The sequence below is a fragment of the Engystomops pustulosus genome, chromosome 8 (genome assembly GCF_040894005.1).
Source record: "Engystomops pustulosus chromosome 8, aEngPut4.maternal, whole genome shotgun sequence".
NCBI lineage: Eukaryota > Metazoa > Chordata > Amphibia > Anura > Leptodactylidae > Engystomops > Engystomops pustulosus.
The window spans coordinates 101750676-101771528 of NC_092418.1; the positions used below are offsets into that span (position 1 = coordinate 101750676).

Here is a 20853-nt window from a genome sequence, read left to right on the forward strand (position 1 = left end):
CCATATCAGCACAGACTTGGATTACCACTTATTTTATCAAAGTGGGACCCCAACACTTCAGGTTTTATAGCACAGTCTATGCAAATCATAAGGAACTCTGATGGGAAAACCCTAACATGGACCTGCCCAACTCAGTTTAGCAATAGTCAGACCATAGATGGAGAATATCACCTATAGAAACATTATGAACATTTGTAATGGGGGCAACAGACAGGTCAGTGAACCATAAAATCCAGCCCCTCAACAGCCCTGCCTGCTTGTCTCTACTTGTCCTAGGAGGATGGGACAACCAGGAAGACAGTCCCTCCCTGCACCAAAGTGTGGACACGTAACAAGACAAACAAATAACAAGGGGAGGGCAAGTTATTTTATGTGCAAACTGCTTGCACCTGTATTTAAGAAGTGTCCGTGCCGCATATGAGTCACGCTTGACCCGTTTGTGTCGCGGGTGCTTCTTGCGGCACAAACCTCAGCACTGAAAGGGGCACTCGATTGGACCGTGCAACACAGTTATCATGTCCAGTCTGACAGTAATATGTTGCACGCCCTATGTTAAGGTGCAACACAAAAAATCATAGATCTGGTGCCCCATGCACACTACACAGGCAAACTGCACATAGTACAGACTGCAGTGTACTTGATAATTATTCCCCATAAAGTACTAAGGAGAGGAGAATAGAGAGGAGAATAGTCAAGAATGTAAGCCAAATATTGAAAACCTAAAACTACAGACGAATAGAAAGCAAAGTGCAGACAAGAGAGCTAGCTAGAAAAAATAATATTTAACCAAAAATCAGGATAGTACACAAAGGGAATTTATTAGATGCTCCAGGTGAGAAGGGCAGAGCTCCTAAATGAGGGTGTTAAAACTTGCTGATGTTGCAGAGAGCTGTGTAAGGTAGATTCAAGCAGCAGTCCTGTAGTAGAGAACAGATAGTAGTAGAGACAGATAGAATTCAGCATCTTCTCAGTCTGATACTACGGACTGCACAAGACCCAGAGACAGAAGTAACGGCCATATTGTAATTAATATAATAAAAAAAAGCAACCAGCCTGATGTCTCCCTGGAAACTTTCAGTAACACCAAGAGGAAGGGAAGGAGAGGGGATGCAGCTGCAGTAAATGTACATATACATATGATTGGAAGCTGTGAGAGGGAGGGGGGAGCTGCAAAGAAGAGGAGCTCATAAGAACCCGCTCACTCAGCAGATACAGAAAATTGCACTGAGGTTAGGTAAGTTTTCATCCATATTGAATAGACGGACCCTTCAGAGACCAGACCCTTGAAAAGACAAATGATAAAGAGGAAGCAAAGTAATTACTAAGGGAAATCTTCCTTACCACAATGTAGATCTGAGGTTTTCTTCTCTTGGCCAAATCGATAATATTTACTCCATTATAATAAAGGTTCTCGATGCAGCCATGAAAATTCCTCTTCAGAAATGTTCCGGGTTTTCCTGGTACTGGAATCCCTCCAAAGCTGAACTTTGGGAAATAAGAAAAGCACAACTTGGCTCAATGTTCTAGTTATGTATCAAGGAAAATCAAGAGTAAAGAAATGAAGAGGAGAAAAGTGTCAGGACATGGAGTGGGGATCGTCCAGGACTGACGGAGAAAATGTACTAATTAGTTTCAATCAGTTTTAATAATATTTTCCAAACAGATCAAGTAAATAAACAGCAGCAGGAACAACACATGTTATCCATCAACAGCGGAAGTGCAAAATGATTGCATTGTATAATTATTGTATATGAATAATTATTGTGTCATAAGTTGGTTCATCAGATACACTGCACAAATGAGTGTCAATTTTGTGGAGTGAAATATGGTGGCTGGTGTAGCAGTGCTGTGTGATGGTGTAGTAGTGCTGTGTGATGGTGTAGCAGTGCTGTGTGATGGTGTAGTAGTGCTGTGTGATGGTGTAGCAGTGCTGTGTAATGGTGTAGCAGTGCTGTGTGATGGTGTAGTAGTGCTGTGTGATGGTGTAGTAGTGCTGTGTGATGGTGTAGTAGTGCTGTGTGATGGTGTAGCTGTGCTGTGTGATGGTGTAGTAGAGCTATGTGCTGGTGTAGCAGTGCTGTGTGATGGTGTAGCAGTGCTGTGTGATGGTGTAGTAGTGCTGTGTGCTGGTGTAGCAGTGCTGTGTGATGGTGTAGCAGTGCTGTGTAATGGTGTAGCAGTGCTGTGTGATGGTGTAGCAGTGCTGTGTAATGGTGTAGCAGTGCTGTGTGATGGTGTAGCAGTGCTGTGTGAAGGTGTAGCAGTGCTGTGTGATGGTGTAGTAGTGCTGTGTGATGGTGTAGTAGAGCTATGTGCTGGTGTAGCAGTGCTGTGTGATGGTGTAGCAGTGCTGTGTAATGGTGTAGCAGTGCTGTGTGATGGTGTAGTAGTGCTGTGTGATGGTGTAGTAGTGCTGTGTGATGGTGTAGTAGTGCTGTGTGATGGTGTAGCTGTGCTGTGTGATGGTGTAGTAGAGCTATGTGCTGGTGTAGCAGTGCTGTGTGATGGTGTAGCAGTGCTGTGTGATGGTGTAGTAGTGGTGTGTGCTGGTGTAGCAGTGCTGTGTGATGGTGTAGCAGTGCTGTGTGATGGTGTAGTAGTGCTGTGTGATGGTGTAGGAGTGCTGTGTGATGGTGTAGTAGTGCTGTGTGCTGGTGTAGTAGTGCTGTGTGATGGTGTAGTAGTGCTGTGTGCTGGTGTAGTAGTGCTGTGTGATGGTGTAGTAGTGCTGTGTGATGGTGTAGTAGTGCTGTGTGATGGTGTAGCAGTGCTGTGTGATGGTGTAGCAGTGCTGTGTGATGGTGTAGTAGTGCTGTGTGATGGTGTATCTGTGCTGTGTGATGGTGTAGTAGTGCTGTGTGATGGTGTAGTAGTGCTGTGTGATGGTGTAGCAGTGCTGTGTGATGGTGTAGCAGTGCTGTGTGATGGTGTAGTAGTGCTGTGTGATGGTGTAGCAGTGCTGTGTGATGGTGTAGCAGTGCTGTGTGATGGTGTAGTAGTGCTGTGTGATGGTGTAGTAGAGCTATGTGCTGGTGTAGCAGTGCTGTGTGATGGTGTAGCAGTGCTGTGTGATGGTGTAGCAGTGCTGTGTAATGGTGTAGCAGTGCTGTGTGCTGGTGTAGCTGTGCTGTGTGATGGTGTAGTAGAGCTATGTGCTGGTGTAGCAGTGCTGTGTGATGGTGTAGCAGTGCTGTGTGATGGTGTAGTAGTGCTGTGTGCTGGTGTAGTAGTGCTGTGTGATGGTGTAGTAGTGCTGTGTGATGGTGTAGTAGTGCTGTGTGATGGTGTAGGAGTGCTGTGTGATGGTGTAGTAGTGCTGTGTGCTGGTGTAGTAGTGCTGTGTGATGGTGTAGTAGTGCTGTGTGCTGGTGTAGTAGTGCTGTGTGATGGTGTAGTAGTGCTGTGTGATGGTGTAGTAGTGCTGTGTGATGGTGTAGCAGTGCTGTGTGATGGTGTAGTAGTGGTGTGTGCTGGTGTAGCAGTGCTGTGTGATGGTGTAGCAGTGCTGTGTGATGGTGTAGTAGTGCTGTGTGATGGTGTAGTGGTGCTGTGTGATGGTGTAGCAGTACTGTGTGATGGTGTAGTAGTGCTGTGTGATGGTGTAGTAGTGCTGTGTGATGGTGTAGCAGTGCTGTGTGATGGTGTAGCAGTGCTGTGTGATGGTGTAGTAGTGCTGTGTGCTGGTGTATCTGTGCTGTGTGCTGGTGTAGCAGTGCTGTGTGATGGTGTAGTAGTGCTGTGTGATGGTGTAGCAGTGCTGTGTGATGGTGTAGCAGTGCTGTGTGCTGGTGTAGCAGTGCTGTGTGATGGTGTAGTAGTGCTGTGTGATGGTGTAGTGGTGCTGTGTGATGGTGTAGCAGTGCTTTGTGATGGTGTAGCAGTACTGTGTGATGGTGTAGTAGTGCTGTGTGCTGGTGTAGCAGTGCTGTGTGATGGTGTAGCAGTGCTGTGTGATGGTGTAGCAGTGCTGTGTGATGGTGTAGTAGTGCTGTGTGCTGGTGTAGCAGTGCTGTGTGATGGTGTAGTAGTGCTGTGTGATGGTGTAGTAGTGCTGTGTGATGGTGTAGTAGTGCTGTGTGATGGTGTAGTGGTGCTGTGTGCTGGTGTAGCAGTACTGTGTGATGGTGTAGTAGTGCTGTGTGCTGGTGTAGCAGTGCTGTGTGATGGTGTAGCAGTGCTGTGTGATGGTGTAGCAGTGCTGTGTGCTGGTGTATCTGTGCTGTGTGCTGGTGTAGCAGTGCTGTGTGATGGTGTAGTAGTGCTGTGTGATGGTGTAGCAGTGCTGTGTGCTGGTGTAGCAGTGCTGTGTGATGGTGTAGTAGTGCTGTGTGATGGTGTAGTGGTGCTGTGTGATGGTGTAGCAGTGCTGTGTGATGGTGTAGCAGTACTGTGTGATGGTGTAGTAGTGCTGTGTGCTGGTGTAGCAGTGCTGTGTGATGGTGTAGCAGTGCTGTGTGATGGTGTAGCAGTGCTGTGTGATGGTGTAGTAGTGCTGTGTGCTGGTGTAGCAGTGCTGTGTGATGGTGTAGTAGTGCTGTGTGATGGTGTAGTAGTGCTGTGTGATGGTGTAGTAGTGCTGTGTGATGGTGTAGTAGTGCTGTGTGATGGTGTATCTGTGCTGTGTGATGGTGTAGTAGTGCTGTGTGATGGTGTAGTAGTGCTGTGTGATGGTGTAGTAGTGCTGTGTGATGGTGTAGCAGTGCTGTGTGCTGGTGTAGCAGTACTGTGTGATGGTGTAGTAGTGCTGTGTGCTGGTGTAGCAGTGCTGTGTGATGGTGTAGCAGTGCTGTGTGATGGTGTAGCAGTGCTGTGTGATGGTGTAGCAGTGCTGTGTGCCGGTGTAGTAGTGCTGTGTGATGGTGTAGCAGTGCTGTGTGCTGGTGTAGCAGTACTGTGTGATGGTGTAGTAGTGCTGTGTGCTGGTGTAGCAGTGCTGTGTGATGGTGTAGCAGTGCTGTGTGATGGTGTAGCAGTGCTGTGTGCCGGTGTAGTGGTCCTGTGTTTGCTGGGATATTCACATTTTCTACGGAGTAGATATCTGGCAGATCTTCTCACTAACCTACCTACTAATCTTCTCATATTGTAGAAACCACAATATCATGTAGAATATTTGGAAATGATGTGATATGTGCATTACCCCGAGGCCCATCCATACCGAGGTCCCTGTTATGGTGCGGGGATGAGGGTCTATTTCCTTTATGCAGTGGGGGACCCTCTGTTCCCTGTCACTGGGGGCAGCTATGATTCTATCACAATGTATAAAGAATTCTAAAATAGCAACAATGTTGCGAGAGGTACAATCTCCGTCACATTTCTATTACCCGCAGACTGTTTTCTTTCCTGCAGGGTAATATCCCCTCGGGGCTGAATACACAGAAAATTATTATTTCCTTTCGTGCCGGTGAGATGTGCAAAGGTCAGCGGTCATTTTAAATAAAATTCACAGATTTTATGTTTTTTTATGAAGCTTGTAAAAGTCAAAGCAGAAACACAATCGAGACAGTGTAGATATGTTATTAGCGTAATGCACTATAAACCGCGAGCCTCCCCCGGGCGGTTTATGGCGCAGCAAGTCAGCGCTCAGGTGCATGGCCATAGCACAGAGATGTAAGTGGCCATTTATACAAGAACATAACTATGTATCCCTTTAATATGGGTGCAGAGGTTCTGATTGCATCTGATTGCTCTATTACATTACACAGGGTATCCCCATAATACTAAACCACAGGGACTCACTGTGCAGGTTTAATCCCACTGGCTCTATACTATGTACTGGATAATTAAAGGGTTTGGACACTCCTTTATATAAGTTGCCCATATAAGTTGTTTCATAAAAATCCCTGAATGTTCATCAAGTAATTCAGCAGTCCTGCAATTTACTTTTGTGCACTCTGTAAACTCTCTGTGTATCTTTGTTTATATGCCTGAGCTCTGATGAATAGGAGGAGCTGCAGAAGGAGATTATGACTCATCCTGCTCCCTCCCCTCTGCTTTGGTCTATCCATGAGACAGACTGTGGGGGTCATTTACTAAGGGCCCATTTCGCGTTTTCCCGACGTGTTACCCAAATATTTCCGATTTGCGCCGATTCTCCCTGTATTTCCCCAGGATTTTGGCGCATGCAATCGGATTGTGGTGCATCGGCGCTGGCATGCACGTGACGGAAATCGGGGGGCGTGGCCGAACGAAACCTGACGGATTCGGAAAAACCGCCGCATTTAAAACAAAAAATCTGTTGCGGAGCTTGCACTCACCTTCACTCAGCCCGAGCCGGTGAACTCCAGCGCGTTCCGATGCTTTCCAGCGCAGCAGCGCCACCTGGTGGACGGTGGAGGAACTTCCTTAATAAATCCCGACCGGACCCGAATCCAGCGCAGAGAACGCGCCGCTGGATCGCGAATGGACCGGGTAAGTAAATCTGCCCCTGTGTGTGAGAGAGACACAGTGGGAGACACTATGAGGATGTCTCAGAGCAGTGAAAGAGAGGAAGCTGTCTATATAGGCAGAGGCATGTCTTAAGGAAGAGATTTATTGATTAGAGGCCAATCCCTTTAAGAGATTGAAAGATTGAATTAAGGATATTCAATGCATACGGATTATTGTTTGATTTCCGAGCCAATTTGACCCTCTACAAGGTGAACAGGTAGTAACAGATGTGGGATAACGTAAAACTTTTGGAGTATCTTTTCAAACAGATTTAAATTTCTAAAATACAAATCTATTTTAAAAAAAACTGTGAAACTGAACTGAAATAAAAAAGACTGATTGAAAAAGTTTCTTTATTTAAAGCATGTGATGAGTCACATGATTGTGACATCACTAAAGGTCCTATTTTCTTGCACTCCTCTCCAACAACCCCTCCCCCAACAAGTGTCCTGTTGTCTCCAACTGTTAAATACGGTTTCCCATGGTTACAAGGAAGCATGGAAAATACTGATTAATCCGGGTGGGAAGGTAAAACCTCTGCAAGCTGCTAATAAACACCTGCACATAGCTAATTAGAGTAAATTGCTCATTTTTGCTTAGTATACAGTTAGGGTGATGGCACACGTGGCGTTTTGAACGTGTTTTTGGCCCGTTTTTAAGCAGCCCGTTAAAAAACGCATCCATTTTTGACAGGTTTGACCAAGTATCTTAATTCAAACTGGTCAAAAACGCATGCGCTTTTTCATGGACTGCTTAAAAATGGACCAAAAACGCATTCAAAACGCCATGTGTGCCATCACCCTCAGGGCGCGTTCACACGTTGCGTTTTGACCTGCGTTTTCATCGCGTTTGAAACGCATATACAACAGCTGAGGAGAGGTAATTTGCCTAATTATATCACTCTTAACATTTCCGTTTACAAAACGCATCGTAAATGTGATATTAACGCACGCGTTAACAACGCATTAACGCATGTGTTTTGTTAACGCATACGTTAACATTGCGTTAACAAACGTAAACGGTAATGTAATTAGGCAAATTACCTCTCATCAGCTGTTGCAATGTGTTTCAAACGCAATGAAAACGCGACCAAAACGCAACGTGTGAACGCGCCCTTAGGCAAAAGTTTCTATCCGCTACTGTTGTACTTTAAGTGAACAAAATTTCAATAATTTTCAGATTATCTTCATGTAAAGAAAACATATTTTTCTTTTAAAGCTAACAAAAAAAGGTATCCTGCCTAAAAATATGTCTATATGTACAAATAAATATATAAAATATGAAAAATATACAAGAGAAATGAAAAAAACTGTAGAAATGTAAAAAAAAAAAATTACAAAATGTAATAAATCTATATAATACATTGATCAAATATGTTAATTTTAAATGTCAAATTAACAAAAATAACACAAAAACTTTAAAAACAAAACAGGAACAAATCATAACATAGATAATCAAATAAGGCCGGCGGCGCACGTGGCGCTTTGAACCCGTTTTTGGGCCGTTTTTAAGCAGTCCGTTCAAAAACGCATGCATTTTTGACCCGTTTTAATAAAGATAATTGGTAAAACTGGTCAAAAACGCATGCATTTTTTTAACGGACTGCTTAAAAACGGTCCAAAAACGGGTTCAAAACGCCATGTGTGCCACTGGCATCAGGTAAAGGTTAAATGAGTAAATGAACTCTGTAATGACCTTTGTGACCTTCCTTCGTCAGTCTGAGATTCTGATACTTTGTAATGTAATTAGCAGATTATATTTGTATCAGATTCGTTTCTCTGATGAATTTGGCGCGGTCACATCTGATACTCGGGATCGTACGTCCTGCAGATCCGCAATCACTAATTAAACCGGATTTCCATGTTGTCGCTTGTTGGACTCTTCCGCACTTTCCGCTCTCCTTGTTATACAATAATTCTAATTGCCTAATAAATAGCGATAATTCTGCCGATTTCTGGCCACTTTATCACCCGTCAAACCCCATAAAATATAATTTAACGGCCGCCATCGCGTTTGGCGGATTTGAGGTTTTTGTCGCACAATTGAATTAGAAATTTATGGGCATAAACAAAAATATTAATGACCTCTGGACACATTACAAATATCATTCCGGATAATATCCCGGAGATAAAATGATACGACGTGGCCTATAGGCGCTAGGCAGAACCACAGTCAAAAAAGGTATAAAAATTAAAGAAGCAGCAAAAAAAATGCACTAAATACACGAGGGGAAGTCGTAACGCGGAGCAAGAGGCAGTTTATGACCAGCCTGAAATATTAAAAATAATCCAAAAGTGGAATTGTCTCGTAAAATTTATAAAATGTGCTAAAAATCCGACTGTAAAGTGGCTGTTATTCAATTGCAAAAGGGTAAAAAGTAATTGCACGTGATACATAATTACTACAGCACATAGTTTATCCTGGGGAGACATGACAAGCACATACAGAGCTCCTTAACTATTAATGGTCAGGAGGGAGAGGGGAAGATCTGCACAGGAACAATTAGGGAAATATATAGTAATCTCTAGTGGTGGCTGTATATACAGTATGTAGTAATCTCCTGTGCTCCCTCTAGTGGTGGCTGTATATACAGTATGTAGTAATCTTCTGAGCATCCCCTAGTGGTGGCTGTATATACAGTATGTAGTAATCTCCTGAGCATCCCCTAGTGGTGGTTGTATATACAGTATGAAGTAACCTCCTGAGCTCCCCCTAGTGGTGGTTGTATATACAGTATGTAGTCATCTCCTGAGCTCCCCCTAGTGGTGGATGTATATACAGTATGTAGTCATCTCCTGAGCATCCCCTAGTGGTGGCTGTATATACAGTATGTAGTAATCTCCTGAGCTCCCCCTAGTGGTGGATGTATATACAGTATGTAGTCATCTCCTGAGCATACCCTAGTGGTGGTTGTATATACAGTATGTAGTAATATCCTGAGCTCCCCCTAGTGGTGGCTGTATATACAGTATGTAGTAATCTCCTGAGCTCCCCCTAGTGGTGCTGTATATACAGTATGTAGTAATCTCCTGATCTCCCCCTAGTGGTGCTGTATATACAGTATGTAGTCATCTCCTGAGCATCCCCTAGTGGTGGTTGTATATACAGTATGTAGTAATTTCCTGAGCTCCCTCTAGTGGTGATGTACATAAAGTATGTAGTAATTTCCTGAGTTCTCCCTAGTGGTGGTTGTGCATACAGTATGTAGGAATCTCATCAGCTCCCCCTAGTGGTGGCAGTATATACAGTATGTAGTTATCTCCTGAACTCCCCCTAGTGGTGGCTGCATATACAGTATATAGTAATCTCCTGTGCTCCCCCTAGTGGTGGCTGTATATACAGTATGTAGTAATCTCCTGTGCTCCTCCTAGTAGTGGCTGTATATACAGTATGTAGTAATCTCCTGAGCATCCCCCTAGTGGTGGTTGTATATACAGTATGTAGTAACCTCCTGAGCTCCCCCTAGTGGTGGCTGTATATACAGTATGTAGTAATCTTCTGAACTCCCCCTAATGGTGGTTGTAAATACAGTATGAAGTAATCTCCTGAGCTCCCCGTATTGGTGGCTGTATACACCGTATATAGTAATCTCCTGAACTCCCGCTACTGGTGGTGGTATATACAGTATGAATAAATATCCTGAGCTCCCCTATTGGTGGCTGTATAAACAGTATATAGTAATCTCCTGAGCTCCTCCTAGTGGTAGTATATATGCAGAATGCAGTAATCTCCTAAATTGCTCCTAGTGATGGTATATATAAAGTAAATATTAATATCCTGAGCTCCTCGAAATGGTGGCTGTATATAAAGTATGCAGTAATGCTCTGAGCTCCCCCTAGTGGTGGCAGGATATAGTATAAGGAGTTATCTCCTGGGCTCCCCCTTGTGGTGGGTGTATATACTGTTTGTTGTAGTATGTTGTAGTACACACCTCGTAGTCTATGTCCAGTTCATCAGAATCGCCCTTGGTGCGGAAGTGTTGAGTATATTTATCCACTGTGAAGTTGACTTGCTTGTTGAATCGATCTATGAGGACAGAATGCCACTGCTGGTCATCGAGGAGGCTCCCCAGCGTCACCACCGTGTGGGTGTTACCGAATCGTAGCTTGGCATCACCTGGGAAATATATATGGGGTCACATGACCAACACCAATACCTACAGGAATTCCATAAATTATACTGGATTATAGTTCTACAAGTAGGAGTGATGCTTCAGTTGTGTGTTCAGGACCAGATCATGACCTTTGTTGTCAATTTCTTGTCCCTAAGGTCTATCGGATTCCATGAGGGAGAAGAGACTTTATAGAGGACGTGTCCTATTTGTGCACAGGTAGCAGCGGAGATTATAAGCAGGGACTACAGGTCCTAATGATTCCCTGGTTGTCCTGTCGCCACATTAAGGGATCCTCTGTTTTATACAGATCGCCCCCTAGTGTCACTCAAAAGTATCGACAAGCAGGTCAGCCCCAGGTTTCAGGAAGCCACTGGGCGACAGAGCCTTTCCACTGAACGTACATGGCGGCATTATAAATTAAGAAACTGTACCCTACACTATTTCCTTGTCTATCATCCCAAACAGCCCCCCCATGGTTATTTTATATAAGCCCCGCTCACAACCTATGAACTCAGTAGCTACAGTACCCCTCACCCCCATGGATTCCATATATCCAGCCTTATGTGGGCCCCCCAGCAGCTCCGGGCCCCGGCCGTGCTGGCGCCAAGTGAAAGATCCATATTGTAAGTCATCAATCATGAAGCTGATTCCATAGGGTAAAGCAGATGTCTAGATGTAGAAACATCAGGGGTGGTGAAAGGGTTAACATTTTCCCCATTAAAAAAAAAAACTGTCAATGCGTTTCTGTGTGTCAACATTTCTGAGATCAGTCATAGCGACAGCGATAAACATTCTCCTTTACAACGTGTTGGCGCCCCGCTCACTCCTTCTCACCCCTCCCGCTCCTCCGTACATTAGATCTGTGATTTGCAAACTTCTCTTAATAGATATTTTGATGAGACGAGAGATGAAGACGGCAAAATAGAAAAGAGCTGAGAAATTGAGTCAGATGTGGGAGGAAGAGGTGAGGACCTCGTAATAGTGTGTAAGTCATCATCCAGGCTGCGATGGAAACAATGTCTCCAGGAATGAGGGTTTTGGAGGTTGGGGTTCTTACTCTGCTGGTGGTGTGAATAGCAGAAGATACAGCAGTGACACAACTTCTCCACCTTGACACCAGGGTGAACTTTCCCTGCCTAATTCTGTAAGGACCTGCCCACACAGCCATGGCCAAGGTCAGCACACATGGCTGGGTATGTAAGGCACCATCCTGTTTGGAAGGTGCCTGGGAAGTAAGGGACCTGGTGCCCTATATAACCCCTGTCTGACCTGACTCTAGCCTTATTCGGCCTGCCCTGACCTCTCCCTGATTCCTGTGCTGTTTGCCCTGACCTCAGGCTATCCCTCCACCAGCATCTCCTGAGGTAGCGACCTGGGGGAGTCTCTGCAACAAATTCCTGATCCCTATTACAGGGTGAACACTGGGCACCACCAACAACTCCATCCATGAAGTCCACCATGAATTCTACACATCCTGGCAGGAGACCTGCTAGAAACACATGGTCCTTGTGATGGACTTGTACTTGCAGAGATTTGTATCCTATCTTATTCATGATATCATGATTTCCTCATGACTTCAGGAAGAACAAGAAGCTCTGAAGAAACTGTCACAGAAATCTAATAATAATAAGACAAATCATCAACTGCAGCCACAGTGATGTAACCAGGAGCAAGACCACGAGCGGCACAGGAAATGGGATCCAAATTTCCTGCAGAATTTGCCTGATAATTTCTGACATTTAAAGGTTCTGTATTTATGATGGAGAATCTGAGATACATGAAGGTAACAGATGTATTTCAACTGGGGCCTCCACCAATGTCTGCGCTAATTACTTGTGACATTTCACTCATTAGGAGACAGGATTTATGAACACATTTCCGCTCCTGTGTCTCCGAGTAGTTAGCAGACATGAAATCCCACAGCAATGTCCTCATTCCAATCGAGGAGGCAAATGTGAGAAGACGACAAGAGAAAAATGAGTTTGTGCAGTTAACAATGAGTCTGCTGGATGGTGCACGGCCCCCGGAGTCTCCGCTACAAGGTCTCGTCACACATGTGCCGCAGTATTTATGACATTTACATGTATGGAATACATAGGGGCCACATAGTAGTGTCATATGTCACTATTATTTCCCAACCTGCACTATACACATTGGGGCACATTTACTTACCCGGCCGCTGGAGTTCACAGAAAGTGCATTGTCCGTGTATAATGCCCTGTGCTGCGATTCACTAAGATCGTGCACCCGATTTCCTACATCTGTTGCTTCACACTCAGGTCCCCGGAGTTCACCTTCTTCTTCCTGGTGCATGTAAGTGCTTGGGCTTGCGACACAATTTGAAAGTTAAATCCCGCGCTCAGTCCGAATCAGTCTGATCATCCGACGGCACCGCTCCCCGATTTCTGTTGCATGAAAGCAGCACAGCCGCGCCACAATTCGATCGTGTGCGATACAATCCCAGTGCAGACCCCTGTTAAATACCTGTCACAGTTGCGCAAATCCCGAAAACCATGAATAGTCTGACGATCCGTGACCCTTAGCAAATAAGCCCCAGTCCGCAGCCGCACTTTTGTCGGATTTTTTGTAGTTTTTAGGGTTTTGTGCAGCTATTTTTGTGAAAGGGATTTAACATGGAGATTGTGGCATCGGGGGCCGTGCCATTGGACGATCTGACAGATTCGGACTGAGGATTTAAAATTCAAATTGTGTCGCACACCCAAGCACTTACATGCACCAGGAAAAAGAAGGTTAACTCTGTCGGACCTGAGCGGAGTGCTCAGGTCGCACAGGGCATTAAACACGGACATTGCACTTTGTGTGAACTCCTCCAGACGGATAAGTAAATGTGCCCCAATATATATGTCTAACCTGCTCAACCATTTATAGACATCACAAGTCAAACTAAAAAATCTCTGCAAGTTAAAGGCACAATATTAGTAACTTATAAAGAGATCAGGCAGTCCGCTCCCGTTACCTGATAACCATTGACATGATATAAGTGTGACATTCTCTTCCCTCATCGTACAGTTTGTCGTCTTTCTCTGATCAATCACTTGGCTACATCTATTGTAAATCTTCCCCACTGTATAGGCGGAACAATCTTATTCATTGGACATCACAGGGTTAGAAACAAGCAGCCGACCTTCCCACGGGTAGAGAGAAGCCGACAAACAGTAAATATTGGGAATAATATACTAAATAGAATGGGGAACATAAACGTTATACATCAATAAATCCACAAATATAGTAAATGGGATCATTAATGACCTATTGATTTGTGTCCCTGGACCTGATCCCTGTACTATGATCTGTCTCTTGTTGCATCAATAATAATTTCACAATTTTGTAATTATTAGTGGCCCCATGTGAACAGCACTGCGGGTACAGACATGACTCCTTTGCACTTGGTTGGAGTCATGGCTTCCGGATAGAAATGGACCTTACGGCTTCTGTTTGCAGTGTGGCAGCTGATAAGTAGAGATGAGTGAACCTGAAGTTTGTTTTTCGGCTGCATGACCCGGACATATGGCTAAATTGTTGGCTTTAAAATCCAATCTTGGACATTGACCCCCCCCCCAACAACTAACCAGGGCTATGATTGGCCATGTGATCAAACCCAAACTATGAAACTGCAGTGAATTGTTAGGTCCGCTCATCTCTGCTAATAAGTGATGAGGCAGTTGTTGGACCAACACCGGTATAGCCAATCATTAGTAAGTCCTAGCTAATCCTGATTTATCCTATAGAGTATTTATGAATACTGCGGAATATTCTATGGACAATTAGTTTTTTTAACTTATGATCCCAAATCCTTACTATCTGGTCACCAATTCCATCTACAGGCAGTCCCCGGGTTACATACAAGATAGGGTCTGGAGGTTTGTTCTTAAGTTGAATTTGTATGTAAGTCGAAACTGTATATTTTATAATGGAAGTTCTAGACAATTTTTTTTCTTTTGCCCCAGTGACAATTGGAGTTTCAAAATATTTGGTGTAATTGGACCAAGAATTATCAATAAAGCTTCATTACAGACATCTTACAGCTAATCATTGCAGTCTGGGACTATAGTAAAGCATCCAGAGAGCTTCACCAGAGGTCACAGTGGGCAGAGGGGTCCGTCTGTAACTATGGGTTGTCTGTAAGTCGGGTGTCCTTAAGTAGGGGACCGCCTGTATAGAGCAGTGGCTGTCAGGAGCAGTGATGGCGTTTGGGGTGCAGTGAGGGCAATCGGGGGCGCAGTGTGGAATCAATTATACACTAAACCTCACACACGATTCTGCGATAGCAATTTTAAGAAATTAATTGAAAGAAAGTTCCATACCCAGATTTATGTACAGAGCCAATTTTCCTTTCTGTAGCTCCAGAGTAATATAATCTCCGCGCTGTCCTTCTCCGTGAAATAATACGCCGTCGCTCTGCATGCTCTTGAACTTCAGGGAAATGACATCTTTAAATGTGGTCATCAGCTTCTGATTGAACCTGTACAGGAGGGAGCTTCTGCCATCAAAGTCGGCCACATCAGATTCTAGATAGGAACAAACAAAGAGGCAATTGACAAGCGGCCGTGTAAGCGCACAAGCAAGGTCAATGATAACGCTGCCCGATATTGACACGAACATCGGCGCCGCAGCATCGGCAAATATAGCGCAGTCATTGTCTTCTCACTGAACTGAATCCCCAGACAATTTCCTACAAGATTCACTCTGTTTTTTATTTTTACTTAAATTATACGACCTTGTTGTTAATGTCTGTCATATACAATAGAGACTGATGAAAAGTATCTCCCTAGCGTCTCCAGTGGGTAACATCCAGGTGTGACCATCCAGACTGCAGCCAGTGTTATGTATTGTCCTTGGAGAGATGTGTAATCAGACCTCACACTGCTATACTCTGTGCTCTCTGCAGCCAGTGTTATATATTGTCCCTGGAGAGATGTGTAATCAGACCTCACACTGCTGTGCTCTGTGCTCTCTGCAGCCAGTGTTATGTACTGTCCCTGGAGAGATGTGTAATCAGACCTCACACTGCTGTGCTCTGTGCTCTCTCCAGCTAATGATATGTATTGTCCCTGCAAAAATGTGTAATCAGACCTCACACTGCTGTGCTCTGTGCTCTCTGCAGCCAGTGTTATGTATTGTCCCTGGAGAGATGTGTAATCAGACCTCACACTGCTGTGCTCTGTGCTCTCTCCAGCTAATGATATGTATTGTCCCTACAGAAATGTGTAATCAGACCTCACACTGCTGTGCTCTGTGCTCTCTGCAGGAAGTGTTATGCATTGTCCCTGGAGAGATGTGTAATCAGACCTCACACTGCAGTGCTCTGTGCTCTCTGCAGCCAGTGTTATGTACTGCCCCTGGAGAGATGTGTAATCAGACCTCACACTGCTGTGCTCTGTGCTCTCTGTAGCCAGTGTTATGTATTGTCCCTGGAGTGATGTGTAATCAGACCTCACACTGCAGTGCTCTGTGCTCTCTGCAGCCAGTGTTATGTATTGTCCCTGGAGAGATGTGTAATCAGACCTCACACTGCTGTGCTCTGTGCTCTCTGCAGCCAGTGTTATGTATTGTCCCTGGAGAGATGTGTAATCAGACCTCACACTGCTGTGCTCTGTGCTCTCTGCAGCCAGTGTTATGTACTGTCCCTGGAGAGATGTGTAATCAGACCTCACACTGCTGTGCTCTGTGCTCTCTGTAGCCAGTGTTATGTATTGTCCCTGGAGTGATGTGTAATCAGACCTCACACTGCTGTGCTCTGTGCTCTCTGCAGCCAGTGTTATGTATTGTCCCTGGAGAGATGTGTAATCAGACCTCACACTGCTGTGCTCTGTGCTCTCTGCAGTCAGTGTTATGTATTGTCCCTGGAGAGATGTGTAATCAGACCTCACACTGCTGTGCTCTGTGCTCTCTCCAGCCAGTGTTATGCATTGTCCCTGTAGAGATGTGTAATCAGACTTCACACTGCTGTGCTCTGTGCTCTCTGCAGCCAGTGTTATGTACTGTCCCTGGAGAGATGTGTAATCAGACCTTTGTGTATGTTGTTAGTAGCAGTTAGCAGTTAGTTCATAGTATCCTGTGAAATATGGATTTATATTCCAGGATTGTAGCTTCTCTAAGTGCACAGGTAGTGTAACAAAGGCGGAATATAGTGTGTATCACATGATAAATATTGTATTATATAAATCTAATGAAATAATAATAATAATAGTTTTAATTTTCTAAAACTTTTGTCATTAGATTTACTAATTAAAGACAATAATGTAGCTGGTGGTAAATGTAGATGAAAGTTTAGCGCGGAGGGGGGATTCCTGAGTCTTTGATGCTGAGAACACGTTGTAAACAAGCGGCGCAGACATGAAAGTGCGGGATCGGGCGGCGGCGCCTGCGCTACGCTTCCTCTGTAATGGAACAATATGCTGAGGCTTCTGGGGAAATACAAATGATGGAGCGGAATAGATGGAGAAGGTTCCGGATCTGAGGCTATGACAAAGCTGACGGTCCCCGGGGGATTCACCTTATAAGTGATGAAGGGAACAAACAAACACTTAACCCCCTGCCTCTATATCCTACAGGAGAAATGACATCACATGACAGGTGCAAACACCCGGGGCCCCGTATATCCTGCGTCTGCATGTACCGCTGCATGTGTGCAGTTATGTGTGTATGTTACATATAATATACTATATGTGTGTGTATGTAATGTATAGACTATGTGTGTATGTAATGTATCATATACATGTGTGTATGTACTGTGTAGTATATATGTGCCTGTAATGTATAGTGTATGTACTGTTTAGTATATGTGTGTATGTAATGTATAGTGTATGTACTGTTTAGTATATGTGTGCATGTAATGTATAGTATGTGTATGTACTGTTTAGTATATGTGTGTATGTAATGTATAGTATTTGTATGTACTGTTTAGTATATGTGTGTATGTAATGTATAGTAGTGTGTGTGTAATTTATAATGTTTGTACGTAATGTATAGTATGTGTATGTGTCTGTACTGTATAGTATGTGTGTATGTAATGTATAGTATATGTATGTAATGCATAGTATATGTGTTTATGTAATGTATATTATATGTGTGTATGTAATGTATAGTATGTGTATGTAATGTATAGTATATGTTTGATGTAATGTATAATATATATGTGTGTATGTACTGTATAGTATATGTGTGTATGTAATGTATAGTATATGTATGTAATGTATAGTATATGTTTGATGTAATGTATAATATATATGTGTGTATGTACTGTATAGTATATGTGTGTATGTAATGTATAGTATGTGTATGTACTGTATAGTATATGTGTGTATGTAATGTATAGTATGTGTATGTACTGTTTAGTATATGTGTGTATGTACTGTTTAGTATATGTGTGTATGTAATGTATAGTATATGTGTGTATGTAATGTATAGTATTTGTGTGTGTAATGTATAGTATGTATGATGTAATGTATAATATATATATGTGTGTATGTACTGTGTAGTATATATGTGCCTGTAATGTATAGTGTATGTACTGTTTAGTATATGTGTGTATGTAATGTATAGTGTATGTACTGTTTAGTATATGTGTGTATGTAATGTATAGTGTATGTACTGTTTAGTATATGTGTGCATGTAATGTATAGTATGTGTATGTACTGTTTAGTATATGTGTGTATGTAATGTATAGTATGTGTATGTACTGTTTAGTATATGTGTGTATGTAATGTATAGTATTTGTATGTACTGTTTAGTATATGTGTGTATGTGATGTATAGTAGTGTGTGTGTAATTTATAATGTTTGTACGTAATGTATAGTATGTGTATGTGTCTGTACTGTATAGTATGTGTGTATGTAATGTATAGTATATGTATGTAATGCATAGTATATGAGTTTATGTAATGTATATTATATGTGTGTATGTAATGTATAGTATGTGTATGTAATGCATAGTATATGTGTTTATGTAATGTATATTATATGTGTGTATGTAATGTATAGTATGTGTATGTAATGTATAGTATATGTGTGTATGTAATGTATAGTATGTGTATGTACTGTTTAGTATATGTGTGTATGTACTGTTTAGTATATGTGTGTATGTAATGTATAGTATATGTGTGTATGTAATGTATAGTATGTGTATGTACTGTTTAGTATATGTGTGTATGTAATGTATAGTATATGTGTGTATGTAATGTATAGTATGTGTATGTACTGTTTAGTATATGTGTGTATGTACTGTTTAGTATATGTGTGTATGTAATGTATAGTATATGTGTGTATGTAATGTATAGTATTTGTGTGTGTAATGTATAGTATGTATGATGTAATGTATAATATATATGTGTGTATGTACTGTATAGTACATGTGTGTATGTAATGTATAGTATATGTGTGTATGTAATGTATAGTATATGTGTGTATGTAATGTATAGTTTATGTGTGTATGTACTGTACAGTATATAGGGGGAGCTCCAGAGGCCTCTGTATACCAATGTCTTACTGAATACAATGCAGTAAGTGCTGAGCTCCCTAGTGGTACCTACAGGTACTACACCTCCTGTCGAAGTCTGGCTACAAAACATATGATATGACAAATGAGGGTGATCTCCGGATAATTCTCCGAGCTGTTGATTTTCCATCACAATTTCTGAGTAATTAAAAATTTATGTTATCAAGTTATTACTAATTGTGAGATCCGATTATACGTCCGTCATATCCAGTCACACAGATTGCCAGGGATTGATGAGACGAGTCTACAGGACGGGGCATTGTATGTGTGCGGAGGAACCAGCGATTATCTATCATTTATCCATCTATCTATAATATCTATCTATCTCCTATTATCTATCTATCTTTCTATCTATCTACTATCTATCTATCTATATCTCATATCTATCTCCTATCTATCTCCTATCTATCTATCTATCTATCTATCTATCTATATATCTCCTATCTATCTATCTATCTATCTATCTATCTATCTATCTATCTATCTTCTATCTATCTATCCATCTATCTATCTATCTCATATCTATCTATCTATCTATCTATCTATCTATCTATCTATCTATCTATCTATCTATCTCCTATCTATCTATCTATCTATCTCATATCTATCTATCTATCTATTTCCTATCTATCTATCTATCTATCTATCTATCTATCTATCTATCTCATATCTATCTATCTATCTATCTATCTATCTATCTCCTATCTATCTATCTATCTATCTATCTATCTATCTATCTATCTCCTATCTATCTATCTCCTATTTATCTATCTATCTATCTATCAATCTATATCTCTCCTATCTATCTATCTATCTATCTATCTATCTATCTATCTCCTATCTATCTATCTACCTATCTATCTATCTCCTATCTATCTATCTATCTATCTATCTATCTATCTATCTATCTATCTCATATCTATCTATCTCCTATCTATCTATCTATCTATCTATCTATCTATCTATCTATCTATCTATCTATCTCCTATCTATCTATCTATCTATCTATCTCCTATCTATCTATCTATCTATCTATCTATCTATCTATCTATCTATATATCTCCTATCTATCTATCTATCTATCTATCTATCTCCTATCTATCTATCTATCTCATATCTATCTATCTAACTATCTCCTTTCTCTCATCTATCTATCTATCTCATATCTATCTATCTATCTCATATCTATCTATCTATCTATCTCCTATCTATCTATCTATCTATCTATCTCCTATCTATCTATCTATCTATCTATCTATCTATCTCCTATCTATCTATCTATCTATCTATCTATCTATCTCATATCTATCTATCTCCTTTCTCTCATCTATCTATCTCATATCTATCTATCTATCTATCTCCTATTATCTATCTATCTCATATCTATCTATCTAACTATCTCCTTTCTCTCATCTATCTATCTCATATCTATCTATCTATCTATCTATATATATATCTCCTATTATCTATCTATCTATCTATCTTCTATCTATCTATCTATCTCCTATCTATCTATCTATCTATCTATCTATCTATCTATCTATCTATCTATCTATCTATCTCCTATCTATCTATCTATCTATCTCCTATCTATCTATCTATCTCATATCTATCTATCTATCTATCTATCTATCTATCTATCTATCTATCTCCTATCTATCTATCTATCTATCTATCTCCTATCTATCTATGTATCTCCTATCTATCTATCTATCCATCTATCTATCTATCTATCTATCTATCTGTCTCCTATCTATCTATCTATCTATCTATCTATCTATCTATCTCATATCTAT

The 20853-nt window shown here is 41.8% G+C and overlaps 1 protein-coding gene across 1 annotated transcript in view; it reads right to left on the minus strand.

Annotated features, from left to right (window-relative positions):
• Positions 1-20853, minus strand: part of CNTNAP5 (contactin associated protein family member 5) — a 322294-nt gene that overhangs the window by 126475 nt on the left and 174966 nt on the right. Inside the window, exons 5-7 of the mRNA XM_072122032.1 lie at positions 14866-15069; positions 10358-10542; positions 1342-1485 (exon numbers count right to left, since the gene is read on the minus strand). Of these exons, the coding sequence (XP_071978133.1) occupies positions 1342-1485; positions 10358-10542; positions 14866-15069 (533 nt within the window). The remainder of the gene's footprint in view (positions 1-1341; positions 1486-10357; positions 10543-14865; positions 15070-20853) is intronic.